This window comes from Athene noctua, chromosome 1, assembly GCF_965140245.1.
Source record: "Athene noctua chromosome 1, bAthNoc1.hap1.1, whole genome shotgun sequence".
Lineage (NCBI taxonomy): Eukaryota > Metazoa > Chordata > Aves > Strigiformes > Strigidae > Athene > Athene noctua.
Window position 1 is genome coordinate 246,492,670 of NC_134037.1, and position 23,912 is coordinate 246,516,581.

Here is a 23,912-nt window from a genome sequence, read left to right on the forward strand (position 1 = left end):
ACAGTCAGGAAGGGCTTGTTCCAGCTACTAAATTCCAGTGGAATCACTGTACTGTTATTACTCTAAACAATCTTCATGGTTTCAAATGGATAAAACTACTTTTCACTCCTGACAGCGAACAAGCATTTTGTTAGACTATGTTTTAGTAACAGTATGTTTCTTCCCATAAGCCTGAGAGATCATTTCTGGAATGAAATCCTGGCCTTTCTGAAAGAAATGGACATTCTTGCCTATTGCTTTCCATCAGGTTGGAATTCAAGCCACGCTTTTAAAGGCAGGGGGAGGACCAGGCACTTCAGCTCCTTAGTTTTCTCTTGCCTAACACAGACTATTAAAATTCTTTCATCCAGAACATAAATTTTAAATAAACGCTACAAAACAGTAATGGGAAATGCATTACAATACATGCTAGCTTTTCTGCATTGCTGAGTAAGTGGATTTATAGCTCATATAAATCTTCACGTTTTTTTCCACTCCTTTTCAGACACAGCCTAAGCTGGTATCTGAGTGGATACGAATTTCAAGAAATTTAAATATTTAGTGAGAAAGTCTGTGAAAAAGATGTGCAATTAAAATTTGTTCTTTTATTCTGTTTTGTTGTCATGCAAATTTGATGCTCTCCTTTTTGTGATCTTTGTGCTTCATCAGCTTTATGATACATCATATGGTGAAAAGACTGAAATCATGCTGCTTCTTCTGACTTTGACAACTAATCAGAAGGAAAAAAAGAGGAGAAATGCTTGTATTTCTTTGTCAAGAAACTGTCTTTAAAAAAACATCTTCCCAATTATTAGAACTATGTGAAATTAAGGATGACAGCTATAGCCCTGGGTGAGACATTGGTGTATACTGCTGTGGGTCTGCTTGCTGACTATGTTTAATCTACCACTCTTAGTTGAGGGAAAATAAAGTATATTCCTTACAAAGTATCTATTTCTCTTTCATATCATGCATGAATGATTGTTTTCATCACCACTTTTATATTTAGCCTGTTGATAGCTGTGGTTTTATTTTTAAATGAAAGAGTAGTATAACACTTCCCGAGCAATAATCAATCAAAATTTTCTAGGCTAGGAGAGTTAGAAAGTGGTAAAACATCTGATGAGAACATTTTCATGTTCTCTGTTACCTTCATAGCCCCCAAATTAGATTTTCAAGTGACTGTCTTGAAAAGAGTTGTGGTATACACTCCTAAAATACTGACTACTTAGAATAGTTGCAACACTTCTGGTGTGTTCTAATGCAATATTCAAACCAACACAGAACTCTCAGATTTTGAAAGCTAAGGAAAACATACACACTGATGGCAAGAAACATTAGAGCTGAGGTCTACAATAATGTCTGTTGCAATACACACACAGGTTTTTATACAACTGAAATCTGGACACATCAAGGTACTCCCATGTAAAAGCATATCGATTAAAAACAAGAATAACAAAACTAAAACACAGATCCACCTGATAAATTCAGACTTATCAAACTCTCTTCTTCTATCATGTCATAGGAGAAAAACCTGTGTTCAGTCCATAGCATAGAGAGATAAGAATTTCCACCCTGTACCATATTAGTGACTCCTTAGCCTGGCAGCCTGGTTTTGTCACTAGCCTCGGCATTTTTTTAAAGCTCTGCTAATTTTCTGATTACAGAAATAATTTGTACCAAAGCATTTCTCAGTAACCCAGGCCTTCTATCAGTCCTGTATTTGCTCCTTATATATATATTTTGGTGCCAACACGAAACAGATGAAACAGTTCCCAAACGTTTTTTTCCATTACCCCATGACAAATTACTTGAATGCTTTGAGGTCTTTGAAGGAAAAAAAGCCTTGGAAGCTGGAACATCTTTCAAAGCATCTTCTGTCTGTAGGGCTTCCAGCACAAGGAAGCTCCAACTCTGGGGAGCATGGCAAATGTGGTCACCAGCCAGGCATGCATGCGGGTGTCTGACCAAGCAAGAGTCACGCACTCAGCAGTCAGGGGTCAAAACAGGCAAAGAGAAGTTATGCTCAAAGCTGCCAGTGACAAGCTTCTATCCACATGATCATTACTTGTTGGAAAAATATTTTTATCTATTCCTCAAAGTTACTTCTCAAAATAACCTAAGAAACTAGACAGCCAGTGCCACTGAAAAATTAACATCTGAATCAAGGTACCAAGATACAGTCACGTCTACCAAGCTCAGCAACACACAATCTGAGAAGAGGCTATGCAGCTAAATAGTTAGTTTGTTAAAATACATATGCAATTAAATTGCCATATGAAAACTACATATGACAGAGATAAGACAATCAAACTATCCTTTCATTGACACAATTTGCAGTTGTGGAAAAACTTATTTGTAGACAAGATATCAGCAAACCATTTACTATGGCCAGTTACTGAACAGGGACAAAACTCGGTTGCCTAAACAGAGATGTTATCTTCATGTTGCACTCTCTGTAAGCACAACAGACTTCTGTTTTGCCTATATGTTTTCAACATGAAGCTTTATATACCTTTACATAAAATTTCAAACTTTTTTTTTTCGTTAGCAAAGAAAGCCTGAAGGCACCCAAGGTAGACAGGGAAAACTAGCAAATACGGAATGGAAGCAAATGTATAAAATAGTTGAAGTTTTCCCACTGTCTTTGTAACAACTCTGGTTTCGTATTCCTTACTTCTTGGTGGCAAAAGATTGAGTTTGATTCCAGTACAGAAAAGTATCATGGCAATAACCAATTTTAGGCAGTTTTCAGCATTCCAACCTTATCCTTGAAAAGGACAAACAAAGGAAAAGGACTGTGTAAATATGCTGCAGTGTATTTCTCTCTTCAGAAGGTGCTCCTCTCTCTCAACCTCAGTAGTGAAGTCTTAAAATGAAGAGACAAAGAGAACCTCAAAACCTTGCCTCTGCTGCCTCATGGAGAAACAGGACCTTCTCCTCTCCACTCCAGACTGCGGAGGTTCAGCTGAGGAAGTTTGAGATGCGTGAAGAGAAGGTCCAGTAACACAATGGAGAACACAGATGTAGGGATGAAGAGCTGACAATCTGCTGTTGCTGGATGGGCAGAGATCACATTCTTTACCTACCCTTTGCCTTTATGTAAAGGGAAAATTTAGGGTAGTTTAAATCTCATCACATAGGGATACAGAACTACTACTGACTGAGATGCTTTACCTCTCAGGTATCTATGCTGTGCAGTTTACACTAAATAAGTGCTGACCAAGCAAGAGTCCTGAGTGCATTTTTATATCAGTGGACAAATGTCTTTCTTACCTGCATGGACTGCAGCTCTAAATGAAGATTTTACATTACAACATCATCATCTACATGAAAAAAAAAAAAAACACCACATGAAGCTGCGTTGTTGTTTCCGGTTCCCTGGAAAGTCAACACAGGCCACTGCTCAGGTATAGCATGACTAAATCCTGGGTCCTATCCCTTAGTCCATCAAGTGTCTATCAGGAGCTCCAGAGCTGCTCTAGGGGATTATCTAATTTGCTGTTCAGCTCTGATTTTAAGTTTACAAATACATACAGAAAGACTGGTCTCATCTGTAAGAGCGTTCTAACAAAAGACTGTGTGTGTTAGGCTTTGTGTGTGAAAGCTAGAATAATGAAAGAACGAGACCAGATTTGAAGTATCCCACAGAAACTAAACAGCTACTCTTCAAGTCACAGCCTGCAAAAGTCACCCTTCTGCTATTCAGTTGAAAGAGGGGGTTTGCTTTTTCAAAAAAACCCCAAACCTTCAACCAATTCATATTCTTTAGTCAATAGTGGAGCTTTACACTTGAAATACAGAGATGCATCTGATCAACTGTCTTCAGTTTAAGGCACAAATGACAAGCAATGCCATCTCAAAGTATAAGAAAAGCTTTCCAAGCATTACCACAAGGCAGAAACTACAAACTACAGTTTGCTAAAGCAGCTTGTCTGGAACAGGAGTAGTTACCAGACTAGACCATGCTGGCTCTGGCTGGCTGGAGTAAGTTATTCTGGCCCAAACCTTGTTCTGTGCTGCCCTCAAGGAACTCACAAATCCACTCACCATCAGATGACTAGATGCAACTAGCTACACAAATATGAATATCCAGTCAAACAATCAGACACATCCTTCTTCCTTTGTGTCAGACCTAGCTGACCTCCCAACCACAAAAATATCATGTTTCATTTACAGGTCTAATGGAAAAACAATCCTTTCTGATCTTGTTTTTTCCTCTGAATTAGGAAGCTGAATCAACTAATTTTGCAGCCATACAGTCACTAGATCAGATGAAGGTAGCAAAGCATCCCTGGCAGTAAGATAGAAGCAAGGCTGAAAGTAAGGCACTCTTGTGCCTCTCAGTGTTGTGAAACCTCAATCATAATTAGTCATACAAAGGAGAGACAGGGCAGCATAGAGTGTTTGATTCTTCCAGAAGAGGACAGCTGTCTCATCCTACTTCTATTACTGGACATCACTCACTAAAACCTTCTCCACAAAACTTCCTCCCCCACCCCCTATCAAATACATCCTTTAAAGGCAAATTAGCAGTTCTTACCTAGAATAATTCTAATAGTAAATGGTACCATCAAGTACATTTATTACAACATGGGAGTAAGAATATAGATCAGAGGCTACCCATGTCTGTGGGAATGTAGGAGAGAGCTCCCAAGAACATCTATCAAAAGAATATTTACAGTCTTGCTTAGGGCACAGGCACATTTCCTTTATCAGCTCCAAAGTGAACTCATTTGACACAGCTTGGAAAAGCAAATTAGAAAGAAAAAAAAAATAGACTGTGCCAATTTATAGTTAAGTTACTCGTAACAGGACCCTGGACATTTAGATACAGAAATCTGAACAAGATTGTCTGAACTGCAGGTAAATTCCTATATCTCCCCCACTGCTTTGAACATAGCTCTTTTACATGTAAAAGCTGAAATCTTTCCTTTTAAATATTTAAAGTCCTTATTTACTATTACCTATTTTCTTGAAGGGGAAAGGACAGATCCCACCAGTAAACAACTGGCTGCACAGCTGGTGCCGGCAACAGGGACTCATGTTTTACAAACACTGGACCAACTTTCATAATCAAAGACTGATTTCTAGGAAAAAGTGGGATCCACTTGACCAAGCAGAACAAAAGCATCTTTGCCAACTGGCTGACCAAAACCAAAGCAGAAATGTCTTTGCCAATAGACTGGCCAACACAGCAGGGCATGAGCAATTCAGGAAGTTTCTGGAGTGCACTGATGATAACTTCTTAACATGGGTGATTGAGGACCCAACAAGGGAAGGAAGAACTGGTCAGAGATGTGAAGGTCAGGGGCAGCCTTGGCTGCAGTGACTGTGAGTGGTGGGATTCAGGATCCTGCAAAGAAAGAGCAGGGCAAAAAGCAGGATCACAACCCCAGACTTCAGGAGAGCAGACTTTGGCCTGTTCAGGAGAATCTCATGCGAACTGACCCTGGAGAGAAGAGGGGCACCAGAGAGCTGGTTGATTTTCAAGGATCACCTCCACCAAGCTCAAGATTGGTCCGCTGTGATGTGCAGGAAGTTGGGCAAAGATGACAGGACAAGATTCTCCCTCAGTGGAGGTCACAGAACACTGAGATGGGACATTCCCAAGTTGCTCAAGGGTGTTGAGAGAGCTGGCTAATGACATTGTGAGGCCATTCTTGGTAATCTTTGAAAGGTTGTGGTGATTGGGTATGTTCCTAAGGACTAGAAAGGAGCAAATCTACAGGCTGGTCAGCTTCACCTTGATCCCTGCAAAGGTGATGGAGCAAATCCTCCTGGAAGCCCTTTCCTAACAAATTATGTAGACTGGGTGAAGGCAATTTGGAACAGTCAACGTGGATTTGTGAAGCAGAAATATGCTTGACCGAACTCAGCCTTCTATGGTGAGATGATGACTCGCTCAAGTAGATTAGGAGAGCAGTGGATGCTGTTTATTGTGGCTTTAACAAAGCTTTTGACACTGTCTTTTATAACATCCTCACTGACAAATTAATGAAGTGTGGGCAAGGTAAGAGGACAGAGAGGTGGACTGAAATCTGGCTGAACTTCTACACTCAAAGGGTTATGATTAGTGGCATAAAGTCTAGCTGGAGGCGAATCAGTTTTGGCATACCCAGGGATTGATACTGTATCAAGCACTGCTTAATGTCTGTCTTAATGACCTGGATAGTGGGACAGAGTGCACCCTCAGCAGGTTTGCAGAGGACACATAACTGGGAGGAGTACACCAGACGGGTGTACTGCTATTCAGAGGGACCCTGACAGGGTAGAGAAATGGGCCAACCAGGTACTTCTTCAGCAATTTCAACAGAGGGAAATGCCAATCCTGCACATGGGGAGGATTAACACCAGGCATCAGTACAGGCTGGGAGACAACCAACTGGAAAGCAGCTCTGAAGAGAAGGACCTTGGGGTCCTCATGAACACCAAGCTCAACCATGAACCAACAATGTGCATTTGTAGCACAGAAGGCCAACAGCCTCCTGAGTTGTGTTAGGAAGTGTTGCCAGCACATTGAGGGAGGCGATCCTTCCCCTCTGCTCAGCAACCTAGAGGGCTGGCTTCAGTTCTGGGCTCCCCAGTATAAAACAAACATGGACAATAACTAGAGAGAATCCAGTGAAGGACAACAAAGTTAACCAAGGCACCTGTCATACAAGGAGAGGTAGAGGGAGCTGGGACTGGAGAAAAGGCGGCTGAGGGGATCTTATCCGTGTGTATAAATATCTGATGGTAGGGAATTAAGAGGATGGAAACTGACTTCTCACTGGTGTCCAGTGACAGGACAACATGCACAAACTGGAACACAAGAAATGTTCTTTAAACAAAGAAAACTTTCTTACAGTGAGAGCATTCAAACACTGGCCCAGGGAATATGTCAAGTCTCCAACCTTGGAGACATTTGAAACCCAACTTGATATGGCCTTGAATTGACACTGCTCTGTGCAGGGGATTGGACTAGAAGATCTCCAGAGATCCCTTCCAAACTGAATGGTTAAGTTTGGTATAAAACAAGTAAAGACCTGTTAATTTGATTCTTGGATACAGAAAGACTGTTATATTAATAGATTTAATCTGTTTTAAGGCCATGTAGCATGCATATCATGCATTCCTATTTGGCTTGTTTTATGTAGGTGGTCAAGAAACTAAATTGAGCATAGGAAGGCAGGTTCTAAATATTTATGCTAATAGCTGAATAAACATTAAAGAAAAGTGACTGATCCTGAGCTACTTCTGGAATGTGTTCAGTGGAGTTTGTGAGAGAAGTTGACCCTAAGTCCACCCACGAAGCCTGAGCTGTGCTAACTAGCTAACACACAACTGGTTTGGATTTATGTGAAATACAATCCAAACCCATTTTAGAAGTGTCTGGATAACTTCCTGGTTGAGTACCAGAATAGCATTTGTTCAACTGGACATACTTCCTTTACAGCTCGAATTGAACAGAAAGATTAAGAATGACACATCAGGTAGAAAGAACTCACAGGAATACCCTGTTAACAAAGAAGTAACATCCTTGCTTTATGGGCTAACACATCTACTTATATAAGCAAAACCTATCATATTGGCATAAATAAGAGTTGTATTTAATTTTGGTTTTAAAAGCCTCATTTAAAGGTAATTGACTTGATTAGGAGCTAAAAAAACCTTGGGCCTTTAGCCCAGAAATGTCTTGCATGAACTTTTATTACTAAGCTAATGAAAACCACAACAAGTCATCAGAAGACTAAAACTGACCTTCTAAATCAATTAAACCTTATGAGTTACCCAATTAGTTACTAATCAATTTATCATTTAATCATTTAGATAGCCAAAAACCTCCATGTCTCAGCATGTGTCTGCCATTTCCTTCTCCCTCTAATCACCAATGAAGCATGAACCTCTTGCCTCCCCACAGACAAGATTCTTACTATGCACCTAGATGACGGGGTCAGAATGGGTGAATGCTGTAGATAAATGTGTTATCTGTGGGCATGTAAGTGAAAGTCCAAAGCATAGTAATCTCAGGAATTAATGGCAATAAAAACTAACTCCAAATCTGACAACCAAGACCAATTTTACAGTTATCATAGAATAGCCTACCAAGGAGAAGTATCCATTAAGCCACTTAATTCTAAATCACTATTTTACAATCTTAAGGAATCTTACATTTGCTTTAACTTCCTGTATGTAACTGGATACAGAAATCGCCCGTAGCAATGGTGCCTACCAAAAATTAATGAAGTACTAGACTGGCAGTGGGAAGGAGAGATTTTATAGCTGCCTACAAGGGAAGACTGGCATTAATCTATGGTTGTTCTAACAGTGAGTACCAACCACTGAATTCTTACAGACTTCTAGCCTGATTACAAGATCGATATACTGTGTGGTTGACAAAGATGCTTGTGAGAGAATCTGCACATAGTTTAAGGTTATCATACCAAACATCAGTGCTTAAACAGGACAAGGTCATCTGTTTCCATTTAAATACAAAAGCAAAAGCTTCATGGTCACATACCTCATTGCAACATTGCTGCCATCAATAACTATTGGCCTCAGGTTGTCACCATCCTCTGTCACATCCTCCTGCAGTGGAGACTCTGACCTCTGAGACTCTACGGAAGATGCTTCACGCATTACACTAGTGTTAGCATTAGTTACAGTCTGATCAGTCTCAGTTTTATTCCCAAGTTTGACAAGTTCTCCCAAAATATCATTTATTAAAGCATCAGTACCAAGTTTATTTAGTACAAGTTGAACCTGCTCTTCAGAGTAACCCAACTTAAGTGCAAACTCCAGTTTGGTTTGATATTCTTTCACCACATCAGGGGGCTTTTTGACTTCGTTAGGTACTATCTGAGCCTCTTCTATGCTAAAGTCTTGCAAGATTTCATTTCTTTTTAGTATATGAGGCTCTAAGCAAGGAGATCGGCACAGCTGTCGGTGAGTCTTAGGCAATAAATGTGATTCTGATACAAAATTATTCAGTCTCTCTGAATCATTATCAGAATTTGTGCTTTCTTCAGAGTCACAGCTGGAGCTTCCAGAAGTCTCTTCAGATGCTTCCTTATCTACATCTTCTTTCCTAGAATTAACCTTATCCATAGTTGGCTTCTCCACCATTGACCAAGGTACAATTGCATTTATTTGTGTTCCAGTGCTCCCCACATAAAGGTGGCCTAAGTCATGCCCCAGATGATCCTTCAAGCCCATGAAGCTGCTGCATGTACTTGACTCCACTTTGCTGTTTTTCTTGTATTCCTGAATATAAAGTGTTCCGTATTCCTAAAAAGAGAAAAAAAAAAAATGTTGCAACTGGTTACACATATTACTTGGTTTGGTTTTTTTTGGTTTGTTTTTTTTTTTTTTCTGCTTCCTTAGAACTGCATTTATTCTCTCTCAACAGATAAATACAATTTATTTTTTTTTTTAACATGGAAAACTTTTTTGGGGAAAAACTTTTCCTAAGGAACATCCATAGCTAAGTAGATAAGCAACCGATCATCTGTTTTCTGAGTATATCAAAAGCTTTTACTTAAACATTGCTAGAAATGGGTTTATGAAAGAAGAGGAAACCAAACACTGCAAGTTTACTGTTAGGCAGAGGCAGAATTCTGGTCATGATTCAAAGGAATTGAGCTATTTCTTCTAGCTTAAGACAGTGTCATAACAATGAAAAAAAAAAATGCAGCTATAACATACAAGCACTAGAAAAGCTTTTTAAACTAAAAACCTTAAACTTTCTTTAAAAAAAAAGAAATTAGCCTAGTAGTAGATTATCTGGCTTACTAGACAAATATAAGGCATGATAACACATAAAATGAATTAGTAACAGAAAACACGATTAAATAAAAACATACTTGCCCTAAAAGACACTACCAGTTCAACTGAATACACTCAAACTATTTCTGAATTCCCTGATAAAGTGATAATCAAGTCAAGAAAGACTAATTGCTCTCAGCAAAGTGCTTCTTTACTAACATATACAGTATTTAGAGACATGGATTGATCTAATGGCCAATAAAGCCAATGTAAGTCTTTGCACCGATTGCAACAGACCATTCATCAAGGCAACAAAATTAAAAGCTGATTTCAACTCTTAGACTAGACTTATGCAAACCTTGTGCTGAATCAAAACTAGAGACAGAGAGATAGAAGTCACATAGGAAGAAAAGTTGCAGTTTTCTGATTTCACACACTCACCACATCAGTTTTTCTGGAGAAATTTTGCATAACAGTAGTTATATAAAAGTTAGCAACCCATTTCATCACAATGATTATTTCCACAATCTACATTAAAAGGCAAATTGCTACCTCTTCCCCTTATTTCATTCTTTTAAACAGGAATCTTTGCTAACAGCTTCAAGAAAAGAAGTAAAAGATAAATTATTTCTCATAGATAAAAATGGACCATATGGACTAATTGTACTGCAAGGTTACCATGAAAAAGAACAATTTACATTAAGGGAAGACTATGAAACAAAGAGTTCTTTCACACTTCCATCTTGCAAAGCAGAACATAAAGGCAAGATATAGAGGCAAAGGACTTCACTTGAACTGAACAGACACAATTTTCATCAAGGAGCATATACCGAGAAAAAACATAATGTCAAACAAACTCTCTTGGTTGGTCTACACTAATACAAGTTACAGGTATGTCTCACAAACAGCCAAAATCTCTGTCAGCAAATACTTTAACTCTCCCATCCCCTTACAGTATAGCATTGAAGAATGACCAGTATTTTAAAAGTACAGTATACTTTCCTCTTCTTGGGATAAAGAACTGAGAGTACATACAGAAGTTGTTCATCCAGGTTTAAGACTTGAGAGAATCAAGGAAAAAATCCAATCTGTGGTTCAGTAAAAGCAGACTCTATAGGTGCTGAGTCCCAAGAGAACACCACTGTGGTGGAGCTTTTAGGTTACTTTATCTGAAACTTACTTTACCTAAGCATCTATAGTTTAAATAAATAAGTAAGTAAATCTATCATCAGCATTTTAATCTCCAACACCTTAATCCAGGCAAGACTGATAGGAAAGAAAATATAAAGTTTTATTTAGATCTGGTCTTGTTAGAAGGCAGTAGGGCTATAATTCTTAGGCAGCGTATCAATGAATATTATTTTCTTTTAACTCAAATTTGTAGGATTTCAAGCAACACCAAAGATTAAACACAAGAATTTAGGAAATGAACCTTTACACACAGTGATTTATTAACTAACGTAATGCACTCGATAGCACAGCACTAGTAACAAATCACAACAATATCCCAATAAAAGGATACAGTTAAAAAAACAACACTGTGGTCTTCACAGAACTGACACACATACACACAAATTAAAAAAAAAAATCTCAAACAAGAAACTGCTATTGGAAGTGAGGCTGCTTAGCAACCAGCCTTTAGTTGCTAGGATGCGCTCCTTTAACATACCATCATGAATACTAGCACAGCAAAAGAATAATTTGGTATGAACAAAAGCCCATGAAAGAGAGCGGGACTTAAGTGCGTCTGGTTTCCCCTCGGAGAACAATGCAGCTGCCAAACCGATCTGGAAGCCCCGACATCATTGTTCCACCAACCCCACAATCTGCTCTGACTCGAGGAAGTCTAGTTAATGGGCAACACTTTTAAGCTGGACTGAAAAGTTGAGCTGGCTCATGTACCGCAGCCGTAGAATACAGGGAGATAATGGGTCACTGACTAAATCCGTGTACTGTGAAATGTCATTTTAGTATGGAACTAAAAGTAGAGGGAGGGATTTTTTTGGAAGGGGGAAAGAGGAGGTTGCATATTAACAGCACGGAGTAAACAAAGCTTGAAGTGCATAGATCAGAAAGAGGATTTTTTAGTGTTAGTTAAAATAATACTTAAGCCATCCTCCAATCACTCCTTCCTTGAAGTTTAAGTGCTTTACAGCAACTACAATTGTAACACCCTCCAGTGGGATTCAAAGAAGTCACTAGCATATGAATGTGTCTGAAGATCAGCCATTATATGAAACATACTTTAGATGATTTGCACATTAACTGCATATGAAAAATGACCGTAAACTGAGTTTTGTCCATTGTTGGGAATGTATATATAATCAGCCTCACATCTATCTGCTTTAAGTCTCCTGTCAATCTCCATCTTGCTCCGACATATAATTGCTCCTCTTGCACAGAGCTCTTCTGTTTTTCAGAAACTATTTAAAGAATAATGTAATAACAGAAGCAGCTTTAAAACCTGCCACAGATAGTATACAGTGACCATAATATTGCTTTAAAAGGGTAGTTAAAATGATGTTTACACTGTAAACCCAAAGGTAAGATTTCTGAAATAGTTTTGCATAAGCAGTACGCTATTCATAGCATTTGGCTTAAACCCTGCATGCAAACTGTATTAATTTTCAGAAAAATGTTTACAATGTCTGTGAACTCTGTACACCCTATTTGTGGTCAGCAGCATCTCTTAGAAATGCTAGACTTTAGAGCTCCCAACATTATGTCCTTTATGAGATTCATTGATTAGAACCATGAAAATCAGATGTCACTGTTGAATGCTGCTGGGATTATTTTATCTTGATTCGGTTAGTGAAGAGCATCATGCCAGACAGTCTATTTGAATGAAACTGTATTCCAAATAAACACTAGTGTACCTATATATAGGACAATGAAGCTCATGAAAACCAGAAAAGGTCACGTTTATCCAAGAAGTAGCATCAGATAAGAACTCTGTCCTCTTTATTTACAGGGAACTCTCATTATGCCCATATGGTTTTAAATTACGCTTACTGATACAATGCAGTATAGCTAAGAAAAATATCCTCTATGAATTCTGAGAGCCGAACAAAAATCATCCAAAAAAATCTTGTCAAGGAAACCTTCAACTTTTGGTTATGCTCACCACAGCTGAGTAACAGAATTTGTATTTATGAAAAGTTAATAAAACAGGTAACTCCCAGTTTAGACATAGTTATGACAACATAAGTTTTAAACTATAGCCTGTTTAAAAGTACAGTATCTCACACTGGGTTCACTGTTAAAGGCTTAAAGTACTGTATTGCTGAGTCAGATATTTATCAAGTATAAATGTAATACTCCACACGAGCACTGTGCTACCACATTGTAGAAGTGAAATCTTTTCCCGTTTCTTAGAAGTCACCACTGTTTTCCACTAACCATTAAACAATAATCAGCCTATTAATTCACTTTCACACAAACCAGAAATATTTCTCAAAGGGATGTGGGCAAGTAGATCATCTAACCTTTTAATGCATATTGACATTATTTCCACTTACAGTTGAGCATAAGAAAAGCAATTTAATGCAAATGTAGTTCAGAGGAAAATAACAAGGAGTAAAACAGCGTGTCATGTGGCATACATATTCTCAAAAGACCATCAAAAATTTCTGAAGATACATTCTACAGAGAAATAGTTCAATGTTTTTTCACAAAGGCAGACTTTTTCCTAAGTCTTCTAAACACAAAATGGAAAATACTGAAATCAGTTTGTTGAAACACTGTCATTACTTGTCACAAACAGAAGTGTAGAGCTGATCAGAAAAGAAAAAATGATAAAGATACTACAACAATGCAAATAAAATAATGAATATGTAATAAATACCTACTGCTGTAGTTTCTATGTATTTAATTACCATTGTATTTCAGTGAGTGCTGTTGTCTGCATCATTCTATCCAACAAAGGAAGGATGTCCCATTGAACAGATTGGTTAATGCTCTGGGGCAACAGATGTCTACTGGAACTGCAGGAGACCAGCAACTGGTGGCCTGCCCATCTTCTGAAAACTTTCAATAGACTCATGCATATGTTCACACAATAGGGCATGTGGTAGAAATGCAAACCTCTTTTTAACCCTTTTATATGCTCTCTTTCCCTCCCAACTGATATATGAAGGTCTTTGTTTTGATTTTTTCTTTACAGGATCCTTGGAACACAGGCTCATGGAGTATACAGTGTTTGTTCTTCAGCCTAACATCTGAACTCAAAACATAAAACAAAACAGATTAGAAACTTTACAAAAATAGCCAGGCTAGATCTGACACACTTATGAATAGTTTTCAAAGCACAAAACCTTTGATTGTTCCCATCTGAGAGCATCCTAATGCTCTATCTTGCACTACAGTATCTTCAGATAAGCCCACAATGGAGCTCTTCCTATTTTAACAAACACAGGGAATTTCACCCATCGTATGGTATAATGGAAAAGGTGTTTGATTTTTTTTTTCTTAAAAGTTTTTTCTACCAGTCACAAATTAAAGTTAATAATAGCTTATTTGCAATAAATGCTAAAACCTGTAACTTAAAGTTGAAGCCTCCCCTTCTCCCCAGGGGCCTAGAGGAGAATTTGTTCTGTTGATGACTACTGCCTATCGTTTTCAAATTCTGGGAAATACCCATTACTGATGCTTTTGAAAGTTCTTCAATACAACGCACTGGGTGAAATCATTGCTCTTTAATATTCTTAAGTCTCCAGACATAACTGTTTCTTTCCTTTTTTTTTTTTACAAGAGACACCCGAAGTGTGAAAATCTCAGCCAACACACATGCTAGCTACGTTGTCCAAATGCAAACTGATATGCTGAAACACCAGAAAGGTGAAACTTCCCATTCCTGCAGAGAGAAGCCCATATACTTACGTTCGCTGGAAAACACACAGACATTGGTTTCTTGTAGCTGTTCCAGAAGCAACTCCTTAACACGATTTCAGCTGCAGACTTCAGGCAAGCAAGCAGAACAATGAATGGACGAACAGATGGACCCGCAATGTCTTTGCTTAACCTATTACTGAGCGGACGCAGAGCCAATCACGACCCGCAGAGCTCACAATTAGTTGGCCGGGCAGATGCAAGGCAACCTCCCCACCCTGCATCAGGTTCGGAGGTTTCTAAGATAAGCAAGTTGATGTCATTCTCAGGGTCTGCCCCGGGCAGCATGTGTATTAACGAGGGGTGTGCAGCAACAATAGGCCATACAAAAGAGACTAGCAGGCAGCTGCTGTATGAGAGCCAGAGTCATTAGGGAGCAGGCTGCCAACAAGAAACACCTGGCTTGGGCAGACTTCAGCTTCTCCTCATTGTTTCTAATTCATGAAACAAAGAAAGGAATTATTTTTAAGTAGTAAAAGTTGTGAGTTCCTATTAAAATATATCAGTCTTAAGGAATATAATCCCTTCTATTATGGAAACAAAAAGTTCTTTGTAAGGAAAAATATTAAAGAGAAATAAATCTATCAGTAGCTATTGTAGTCTCCCTTTCTTGTTAGCAAAATTAATCACAGTGGTATAAAGTGCAAGGAGGTATGAAAGGAGCCTACACTAAACACTGAAATGTATTCAGAAACCATTTTCTGAATCTTCTGACACTTTTGTACATCAGTCAATAAATGTAAAAAACTTGTATTTACACACAATTCTAAGAGAGTACTTGTGGGTAATTTCAATGGAAGGTGAAACTGATAAAACTCAAATCTCATAATATTAAGACGTGCAATAATAGATATTTTTAAGCAATAGCACTGAAACATTAGGGCACTTGATAGAAAGGAACTATGAACCACTCTTTGTTCTGGAGTCACTCATATTTCTTTGCAACAGAACTTCTTTCCCTTTTATTTCACAAATCTCTTCTAGATGCCAAGATCTTCCTGTCTCTGCAATGATGAAATATTTGAACAGAAGTCAGGAGCTAGGCCACTGACAGCTTTTTATTGGTTTTATTTTTATTGAAGTAAGCCACGTGGCAACACAAATCCACACCTCCCCTCTCCTTGCTGCCCAACATTTCCAGTACCACCAAGCTCTGTGACACATACATTTAGCAATGTAATAGCAGCAACGTTTGATGCTTGATAAAAAAAGTTCAGCAATGTGGACTTTCAAATAAAAAGTTGCCACTGCTGGTAACTTCAGTGAAGACAGCTCAGCATGGGGTGGGGGGGAATTCTACATTTGCAAATGTTCATCTGAATGATTACTAGAAAAGCGTGTTTACTGAACTTCAGCTTTAATACATTACTAAAAGCAATACTGAGAACCACAGAGGCAGCTGTTCTCCCCTTCTTGGGAGGACAAGCAATCTGCTGGGAAACATCTACTGTGATTTAAAAGAAGAAATTTTTTAGAATTGTTTTGAGTAATTTCCTAAGCTTTATGTGGAGATTAAAATGATTCAACATAGTAAATGGAATCACATATCATCATGCTATCACACTGATGCATTTATCATGTGTCCAGATATTAAGCTGCAAAGCAGAAACCCCAATTACAGTTTCTCTACACTGCCCATTAAACACTCCTAAGAACAACTACTAACCCCACTATGTTGGAGCTTTTAAGTCGGAGGCAGGAGGAGACTCCTCACTAATTTCTGCCACTGTGAACACAAAGAGTGAGAGAAAGCTACCCACGAGCACAGTGGGATGCCTGATCTCCAGCACTGGATTAAGCCTCTTTGCAAACAGCGAATAAAAGCAGTGATCTGAAAAAGCTAATCAGTCCCTGCTGTGGTATTTAGACTACCTCAGTTGCTGGTATTGGATAAATGTTAAGCATATTAAAACTTCTGTAAGCAAAATAGGAAGCCAGTCCAGTTCACCTACGTCCAAGAACTGCCCTTAAATACAAGCAGGATCACTTGGCTACTCATTAGTTGAATATCTCCGTGATTAGAGCCAGGCACTTCTTTTGCAATACCAGAAATACTTGTTTCGCAGAGGAGATGTATGATACCCTTTATGTACATCTGTAACAAATTGAGAACTCCGTAGCACAGAAGTGCTGTACTTAGGGCTCTACAAGTACAAAGAAGGCAAGTGTATGATCTGGCTTAAAAGTCTGCCTTAAAAATAAGGTTGTAGGAAGTTTACTTGTGAAGACCCGCCCCCTCAATGCCTTCTAGAGTAACAGCACCGCCCCCCCTCCCAGCTCTCCATACTCCAAGTGCATGTCCTCAGGGAACCAGGTCTAAACTTTAGTTGCTGATTAATGTGCATGCTAATGCCATGTTGCAGCACTGACCGTGACCAAAGTCAGAACAGATACAGTCTGAAGATTTACATTATGTTGTATATAGAAAATATTCTAGCAAGCTGTAATTGCATGAATTGAGAAGACATTTTCTAATTCTACCTTGTGCACAATGTCTGTTTCTTAAACCAGCTGCCTGCTCTGGAAGCACCTTCTCAGCTGTTCCCTTAAAGAAGTTGGCCTGTCCAAGGTTTACAAGGTGTCAGATCACCCTGTTAAATCATGCTTGTGATGACAGAAAGCATTAGTATTAAGGTTTAACCCAGCACATGAGGGTTCCTTTGGGGAACGATGAGTGCAACAACAAAACCTTAGTAAGAAACACTGTAGCTCTCCCATCCTATCTGTGAGAGGCTGTAACTGCATCACCAGAATGTACACAGCTCATATGGACAAAGCAAGTTCTACTTCTTGTGCTAAAACCTTCAAATCCAATAACCCAACTAGTTAAGTAATCTCATATTACCATATCTAAAATACAGAGTCAGTAAATTAAATCCAGACACCAAAATACAGGAAATGTAACAGTTCTTCAAATTTCTGGCCTTGCAAGATCTGTAAGCTATAAAAACCTGTTTTTGTGGCTCCTAGAGATCAGACATCACGTACAGTGCTCCTCCGGTCCCCAATGTCACTTGATTAAACAGCATACCAACACAAAATCCTGCATTGGCTGGAGATGATCGGCTCAGGGACTCCATGGTGGAAGGAGATTTCTGAAGCACACAGAAAGGTAATGGGATGCTGCAAAGGGACACGGACCAGGGTGAACCTCTCAGCTGGGCGAGGGGTGGGAAGGAGAGCATCCCCTCCCCCCTCTGCCCAGTTTGGTATGAAAGGCACGCATGGGAGGATCAGAAAGACCAAAGGAGGGAGAGCTGGAGCAGCTGGGAAATTCAGACAGCGTAGGCTGAAGATATTAGGGAAGCACTAGTATAAGAGAAAAAAACCACTCCCCCCCCCCCAAGAAAAAGCTGTCAGTTCCAGCCAACTCTTGTTGTTTCAAACACACTGAAAACAAAGCCTTATTTAAAAAGAAATTATTTTATGCAAGCATACAGAATGGTCATTCTGTAACTCAAGTGGTATTATGGCAGCAATTAGAAAGACAACTTCTCCCATTAAAGCATCTAATTATCTTTTATTGTAGAACTTTATTCTAAGCCTCCAGTAATAAATGGTGCAGTGTATTCTTGCAAATGCATAAATCTATCAAGTATCACTGCATTTATGAAATAGAAATGAAGGTTCTATGATACAGACAAAACTCACTGCTGTGCCATTGAAAAATATCCTATGGTTACTGTTGGACTTGGGATCTGCAAGAAAGATTATTAATTATGAGGTGGCAATACAACAGAAATTCTTTTCCAGTTAAAGACATGCAAACTATATTAAGTAGAACATTTTGAAAGAAGTTTACTTGGTTTTGAGGAATACTAAGTGGTGCTCTAGACTATATGTACACACAGTCATAAAAACAAACAAAAAACCACCACCACTCTACAGCCATACAGAGGAGTGAATTAAGTGACCAGTAAAAAGTGCTTAGAATTCAGAAAAACAACAGATATTATGCTAAAGATGAGTAATTCTTTGCCTAGAGAATAACTAGCCTTTAAAAAAAAATATTTTAAAAGGATCAATTCTATTTTCAAATGCAGGGTAATTTCTCTGTAGAAAAATATGCACTTGCAAATGCATTAAAACAAAGCAGCAAAGAGTTCTTTCACTCTTTGAAAGAAGACTCCACTGTCTGTAGCTATCCTTAAATTTAAAAAAGCAGAGATGCATTTTCCAGCAGGCCATCATCTTAAAAGAAGGTTAGAAGGTCTACAGTTTCTAGTACGATCCCATGAGATCATCAGCACTGACTGCATGAAAGACGTGAACAAACTGTTGCAACATCTATCATGACATTCTCTGTTTTGAAGAGAAGAGGAAGCCCCTAAGTTTTATTGTGCGTAGTGACTACTTTTTTGCTAGCTGTGGATATAAACAGATCCAATCTTTCATTGTCTGTGGGTAGACAAAGGCCATGACCATGAGCTGTTCATCATGAGATGACAAGGTGCCCGCCTGCAGCTGCACCTAACTGCAGTTTGCCTGTGTGAGGAGCCCAACAGGCTTGAGCCATACTGGCCAATCACGCAGAAAGCATAAAGCAGCATTCTGCATCTGCAAAAACACTGGCATCAACCTGTCAGTACCACACTGAGAAGCAGCTCCTGAAATGAGATACATTTTCTGAAGCAAAGACTTTAATTTTGGAAGTGAATAGTTTTGATCATGTGACAAAACGAAAACCCACTATGTTTACCTAAGAGGTCAATGAAAAAGGAGTTGCCTCAACACTGTAACTTCGGATATCCATCGTAGGTGTGGATCCCTAAGCAACGCTCCTTCCACAGTATCCCCAAATCACTGAGGTTAGAAGAGACCTCTGGAGGTCATCTGGTCCAACTCCCCACTCTGCTCAAGCACAGCCACCTACAGCCAGTTGCCCAGGACTCTGTCCAGACAGCATCTGAGCAACTCCAAGGATGGAGACTCCACAACCTCCCTGGCCAACCTGTGCTAGCATTTGGTCACCCTCACAGCAATAAAGTGTTTCCTGATGTTCAGAGGGAGCCTCCTGTGTTTCAGTCTGTGCTCATCACCTATGGTCCTGCCCCCAGGCACCAGCAAAAAGAGCCTGGCTCTGCTCTCTTTGCACCCTCCCTTTCCTAATTTATACACACCAGTAAGATCCCTCTGGACCTTCTCTTCTCCAAGCTGAACAGTCCCAGCTCTCTCAGGCTTTCCTGATAGAAAAGATGCTCCAGTCCCTTAATCATCTTTGTGGCCTTTTGTTACGCTCACTCCCAGTATGTCCATGTCTCTCTGGGGAGCCCAGCAATGGACACAGCACTCCAGGTGTGTCTCACAAGTGCTGAGCAGAGGGCAAGGATCACCTCCCTTGACCTGCTGCACCACCCTTCCTAAGGCAGCCCAGGACACCACTGGCTCAAGGACACATCACAGGCTCAAGGATTCTCCCATCTTTAAGTGGATGCTACAACTTAAGTGTGGTTAAAACCCGGCACAAACATACAAGTCACTGTAACCATACCTGCACAAGTACCCCAGAGCACAAACAGACAGATGGCATGATCACAGAAGTCTTGTTTCCCAGGGCAGCAAGACACCCGGGCAGAAATTTTTGTTGGGGTTTTTTTTTTTTTTTTGGAAAAGACACCCAAGAGGACTTCACTAAACATGTCAGGGTATGTCTTCCTTCACTAGGCACATAATGTGACCATTTACACAGTTTGCCATGTTAAGGTTCAATTTTGTAACTATGCCTGTGTGTGTAGGGGTAGATCCCTTTACTACTTGCTCTGATACAGCCACGTGTAAGACCCACCCCATTCTGTGAGTCTTCCTTTAGGACCGAGGCCTTAGTTACTGTTCCCTGTCTGAAAAAAAATCTTTATATTTTACTTAAAAATGCAAATGTAAGGAAAAAATAGAGCAGCTGCCACTAGCACAGAGGTAGGTCTAACAGTCTTTTTAGCTTTCTTTAAAACTGCACTTAATACAATATCTTTTATTTGTGTCTACCCTTCTGGGGGATGCAAGAGCCTAAAACATCTTAAGTTATTCAGAAAGTTACCCAAAATAAAAATCTTTAAAAAGAAAATCACTGCTACCGGTTCTCAAATTCCACCAAAGGGTGTATCCTAATTTTGCACACTTTGCCAAAGAAGCCCAAGAAAATCCAATCTACAGTTGAGCTACTTCAAGCTCTACCAGAGAGTTTTCAGGGGTTTTCAAGCCAGAAAAAATGGAAAACCCCTGCCGTGCACCAAGATGGCTGTCAAGCAACTGGTCTCATCAATACCAGGGCAGTGTGGAACACACTGCTGATTTCTGTAACAAATAGGGGAACAGTGCTTATTTTAAGATTATCTCTGGAGGGCATTCTGTTTTGTTTTTTGTTTTTTTTTTCTTAATTTTATTATTTATGAATTGAAGCAGAGACACTGAGATACAAAGTACTCTAGAGGAAAAAAAAAAAGTTTCTAGCAATACATATTAGATTTGATCTCTTCCCACTTCCAGAATGAGTCACGCTGTCTGGATGCTTTCTGAGCACGAAAATTTGAACTGTCTAATTAACTTTCCCTGTGACAATATTGGGCGGCCAGACAATGCCTACAACTGTACAAAGTGTACGCCGTCATGCTTAGCAAAGTACTTTTATTCAAATTTGTTCTGTCAGAAGAAAATCCTCTAACAAAACTAACACGGTTATGTGAAAAAAAGTATTCTCTTCATTTAAATACAAATTTAAGAGACTTAGCTAGTCAACCTAACATCTTTTATCTGTGCTACAAACTATTATTAAGAGTTTGAAAGGCTCGTCAGAGGAAAATAGGCCTCTCAAACTGCCTAGCGACATGGCCAGGTTGTGTTTCAGGTCATGCTGCTGGCAACAGAGCTCCATAATCTCCAGGGTTCCTGGACAGAGTTCAAGGTGTTGGTTGGACTCTGTGTCGCCCTAAATGGCTTCACAGGGTTATGCTTATTTGAGAGACAATTCCTGTGCCTGTACCACATGGCTGCAGTTGTCATTTTGGACTGGAGCCTTCTGCAAGAGAGCTGCCAGAAGTGGATTTTCTGTAAGACTTTCAGCCTTGCCATTTACTCTCTACCAGGATGAAAGAGCCAGAGAACACATTAAGGTCCAATTTTTTACCCGGATCTAGTAAATTAAGAATCAGGGAAGACAGAGATGGTCATGAGGTTTGTCAAGACACACTTAATATATAATTGTTTCTTACTTTCTGGGGAAGTTTTTAATAGACCTGACAAGTAGCAACAATAGCCAAATCTCACAGAAAGTGGGTGACTGTAGCTGCAAATACTAGTTCAAAATTAAATAGAAAGGAAATAATTACACAGAAGTCTATCTTACTACCTATCATTTAGGTATGGCTTTTCTTCAGATTTACTGTTTCCCTGAACCCAGGAGAGACCACCAGTAAGTCCTCACACTGAACTACGTACCCCAGACTTTGAAATCCTAGTATCTTACACATTAATAAAACAGCTTGCTCACTTTTGTTTAATTACCTGACATATCAAAAAGAGACAAACAATCTGTTAGGGATTTCACGTTAATTTTTCTAGGTCTTCAGAGTCTCAGAGTCACTTCATTCTGAGCTCAGAAGTTCGCAACTTTTAAAGTAGAAATAAATATTGCAGACCAAATTGCCTTATGATTAGTCACCACCTTACAAATCTTTTTTTTTTTTTTTCAGTTGGAAAGCCAACTAGATTTTAGTCCCGTGAATACCTGCACAGATTCATTCATTAAGGTTAACATTTTCATCCCTTTTTGGCCCCCAGAGCTCACATCTTACTTTTCAGAGTCCCACCTCATATGAAGTTAGATATGAGAATGACAGATGCAAAGGGAAGACTTCGTTCAGAACTGGTGATGTTATTAACGTGTAGAATTAAATAATTTAGTTTAGAAGGGATCTCTGGAGGTCAGCTAGTACAACAAACCCCCACTCAACTACAGTAGGTTGCTCAGTGCCTTTTCTAAGTCAACGTTTGAGCAGTTCCAAGGCCAGAGATTCCACAACCTTTCCAGGCACCTATCCCAGTGTTTAAGTATCCTCATGGTGACACTTTTCTTCATCTCCAGCAAGAGTTTTTTCACTGTAACTTGCAACTGCTGTCTCTCGTCCTTCTGCTGCATGCATACAAGAGTCCTTCTCTTCTCAATACCCTTGCATTAGGCAGCTGAAGTCAGAGATAAGATGCCCCTTAGTCTTCCCTTAGTAAGGCTGAACAAACTGATCTCTCCCAGCCTCTCCTTGTATGTAATGTAATTCAGCCCTGTAATCACCCTGAGCCATCCACTGGACTTGCTCCAGTAACTCAGTGATTTCTCCCGTCTTTTGGAGACCAAAACTGGTCACAGTCCTCCAAATGTAATCTCATCAGTGCCAAAAAGAAGCAAATGATCACTCTGCTTGATCTGCTGGCTGTGGTCTTGCTAATACAGCCTATCCGACCTTATTACATATTTTTGCAACATCATCTTGCACTTATCAATGGATGAGGCTTTACTTTTCACAAAAGCATTCCATGTCAGCAGATGAACTAAACTCTATTTACAATGCCCACTGGAGGCATCTGTTTTCAGTCTGCCCACTACAAACATTTTCTCTCCAGAGCTCCCACAGGCATACGCATGAGCATATCCAAGCTGCAGATGAACAATTCAAACTGCTCACAGAAGTACGCAGCAAGAAAGATCAGCCTTAAGATGATGATGCTTGTTTTCACAAGCTTATCTGAGGTCTCTCTTGTGACAGCTGTATATATCAAAAAGTAACCAATTTTAACATGCTAATGTCTTAAATTTAGCAAGGTGTCCTGTGTGAACTACAGACTGCTATCAATACAGCCTCACAAAACTTTGGACCTGCCAGTTTTATGAAACAAATCAGGTGGAAGACCATCACCAAATACTGAACAAAACCTTATGGAGAGACCATAGGTATGGTACCAACACAGTTAAACTTACCAAAGCCAAAGAGCAATTATTTTGAGTCTTGAAAAGACTGGATGCCTAATTCTACAATGCAAACACATACTGAAGATCTGTAGTGTAACTTCTAACTTGTCAGACAAGGGCGGTTTACCAAGTTTCACTTATAATATGAAAAGACAGCAGAGAGCTCACAAGAAAATCACAACTCTGAATGAGTCTTGGTGATAAGGTCAAACTTAAGCTAGTGGGCACCACCTAAACACGTTTGAGCCATGCAGTGTTTTACTGGAACCGGATGAAAGTCACATCGATGTATGCATGATACCAGATGTTATTTTCTTCCACACAACAGTTACAATAAAAAGCT

At 39.4% G+C, this 23,912-nt stretch overlaps 1 protein-coding gene across 2 annotated transcripts in view; it reads right to left on the minus strand.

Annotated features, from left to right (window-relative positions):
• Positions 1-23,912, minus strand: part of ZC3H12C (zinc finger CCCH-type containing 12C) — a 44,754-nt gene that overhangs the window by 15,070 nt on the left and 5,772 nt on the right. The window contains exons 1-2 of one of the 2 annotated variants that reach the window (XM_074915921.1): positions 14,605-14,628; positions 8,483-9,249 (exon numbers count right to left, since the gene is read on the minus strand). In XM_074915921.1, the coding sequence (XP_074772022.1) occupies positions 8,483-9,249; positions 14,605-14,628 (791 nt within the window). Of the gene's footprint in view, positions 1-8,482; positions 9,250-14,604; positions 14,629-23,912 lie in introns of those variants that run through there. The other variant, XM_074915930.1, reaches the window with a different exon arrangement.